This window comes from Fusarium tjaetaba (assembly GCF_013396195.1).
Source record: "Fusarium tjaetaba strain NRRL 66243 chromosome Unknown NRRL66243_c0000472, whole genome shotgun sequence".
NCBI classification, from domain to species: Eukaryota; Fungi; Ascomycota; class Sordariomycetes; order Hypocreales; family Nectriaceae; genus Fusarium; species Fusarium tjaetaba.
The window spans coordinates 18546-21196 of NW_023501668.1; the positions used below are offsets into that span (position 1 = coordinate 18546).

The 2651-nt window shown below is 49.5% G+C and overlaps 1 protein-coding gene across 1 annotated transcript; it reads left to right on the forward strand.

The window, feature by feature from the left end:
* Positions 1-453: 453 nt before the first annotated feature.
* Positions 454-2417, forward strand: FTJAE_13783 (multidrug resistance; the record flags this gene model as incomplete). The annotated part of the gene is made up of 3 exons (XM_037346960.1): positions 454-889; positions 972-1211; positions 1255-2417. The coding sequence occupies 3 exons, from the start codon at positions 454-456 to the stop codon at positions 2415-2417; spliced, it is 1839 nt and encodes a 612-aa protein (XP_037199194.1).
* Between the last annotated feature and the right edge of the window lie 234 nt (positions 2418-2651).

Consider the following 2651-nt stretch of genomic DNA (forward strand, 5'->3'; position numbering starts at 1 on the left):
TTGGGGACGGGATTCAAACGGATTTCGGCTGATTGGAAGGCTTGATGGTTGCTACCTAGTACCCGTGTGTGGCATTCATTGGTGTTTGCTAAATGCTTCGTGCCTAAAAGCAACTGATAGAGCATATGCCGACCCGTGTCACGTAGGATAACAGTCTGCACATACGCTCTAACGCTCCCTGGTCTAAAGAAAGGAAGATGGGCCGTGAATCTGAATAGGGACCTGACAAGACGAAGATCTATCTGAGATGGGTATAATACCTTGGCATGTGCCGTTCTTAGTTGCTCTGATTCTAGCTCTTGACCTGCGAGATTAGATGTTAGTGTACCGACCTAAGGTGTACACCCAAATAAGACACGACTATTTATATTGAACTTTGTTCGGCTCATGACTGTCTATACTTTTCCGTGAGCGGCGTCACACAATTGTAAGACTGGAACACACATCGCCATCATGACGGTCGCTACACAGCTGCAGCCTCCTACCTCTTCATCTTCTTCAACAATAGCCAATGCAACCGACGTCGAGTCACAGCAGATAAATGCCGAGACCTCACACTTCAATCTTATTCTTGACCAAGCCGGCCTTACTGACGCTGTTCTTAACCACAACTACCCTGGTCATGGAACAGAAGACTCACCATATCTTGTTGAGTTCCTTCCCAACGACAATCGAAATGCATTGAACTTCTCACCGTCAAAGAAGTGGCTTATTACAATCTTGCAGGCCATAGCAACATTGGCCGTTACCTTCGCCAGTACGGCATACTCTGGAGGCCTTTCATCCATCTTGATGCACTTCCACGTCTCAACCGAAGTTGCTATACTTGGTGTTTCCATGTTCGTCCTTGGTTTTGCTGTTGGACCCCTGATGTGGGCACCTCTTTCAGGTTAGACTACCCAAACCTAGCGAGGGCCTTGCGAAGGCAGAGAAGGTCTTCTTGGCAGGTGACTGACTAACAGATATCTCAGAGCTCTATGGCCGACAAATCCCATTCTTTGTCTCTTTTATGGCCTTGACCGCATTCAATGCAGGTGCGGCAGGTGCCCCGACCATAGCGGCCTTGATAGTCCTTCGTTTCTTTGCAGGCTCTTTTGGATCATCGCCATTGAGCAACGCGGGCGGTGTTATTGCTGACATGTTCGAAGCTCGAGATCGAGGACTCGCTACCGCTCTCTTTGCCGTGGCCCCTTTCCTGGGCCCTACTATTGGTAGGCCACCCCCCTACGCAGAGTTCGACACACAAACCTCAAGGCTCTCGGTATCGCGAAGAAGACGCTGACTATTCCAAAACAGGCCCCATTGCTGGCGGGTTTCTTGGCGAGAGCGAAGGCTGGCGCTGGGTGATGGGAATGACCTCAATCTTCACCGGTGTTGTATGGATCGTTAACTCACTGGTGATACCTGAAACCTATGCCCCCTATCTCTTGCGTCGCCGAGCAGCCGTCCTTTCCAAAAGGACGGGGAAGATTTATATCTCCAAGTTGGATGTTGGTCGTCCTCACACTACTATTACCACACAATTCAAGACTGCGATACTTCGCCCCTGGGTCCTGCTAATTAAAGAACCCATTGTTCTACTAACCTCACTGTATATGGCCATCATCTATGGAACACTATACCTCTGCTTTGCTGCCTTCCCAATCGTCTTTCAGCAAGGTCGCGGATGGAGTCCAGGAATCGGAGGGCTTGCTTTCTCTGGCATCGCTGTGGGAATGCTATTTGCAGTTACTGGGACTATCTTGGACAATAAACGATACGCCCGGGCTGCGGAAGCCGCAGGCGGTCATGCACTTCCTGAAGCTAGGCTGCCCCCTTCACTTATCGGCTCAATACTTATTCCAGTCGGCCTCTTCTGGTTTGCCTGGACAAATGGCAAAGATGTGCATTGGATCGTGTCTATCATAGGCTCAGCGTTTTTCGCTTGCGGCTTGGTTTCAGTTTTTCTTTCACTTCTAAATTACCTCGTCGATTCATGTGAGTCTTCTTGCAGCAATGCTTCTCGTGTCTTTCAGCCCATCCGAGGTTTTCTAACTAAATCAGATGTCATCTTTGCTGCTTCAGTATTAGCTGCAAACTCGATCCTGCGTTCCCTCTTTGGCGCTGCCTTTCCCCTCTTCACGACATATATGTACAAAAACCTCGGAACTCATTGGGCCAGTTCGATTCCTGCCTTCCTGGCTGTCGCTTGTGTTCCGTTCCCATTCTTGTTCTACAAATACGGGGAAACCATCCGTATGAAGTGCGAGTACGCTACAGAGGCTGCCAACGTCCTTCAAAAGATGCGCACGAAGCACGAGGTGATCACGGAGGATCAGGCGGCTCAGGAGGTTCATCAGGCCGAGTTGGAGCGACGGGCGAGCAATGCTCTTCGCCGCAGCTTAACAAAGACTCACACAAGCAAGTCTATTCAATGAGGCACTAGTGCACCAGTATTCCTTATCTCCTTTTCTCAAATGTGTGATAAGTATATATCGACGTCTCACGAGATAGGGATCTGGGCCTTAACACACCCGATGGCCATTGTCGCCCGACCTGTAGAAAGCAACCTCAAGGTTGGTAAGATTTGAATTTCTCTGTGCGCAGTGGGTGTTGGTCCAGATGTGGGTTTGGTTCCAAAAACGAGCCGATGTAGGAGCAAAAAGTCTTGT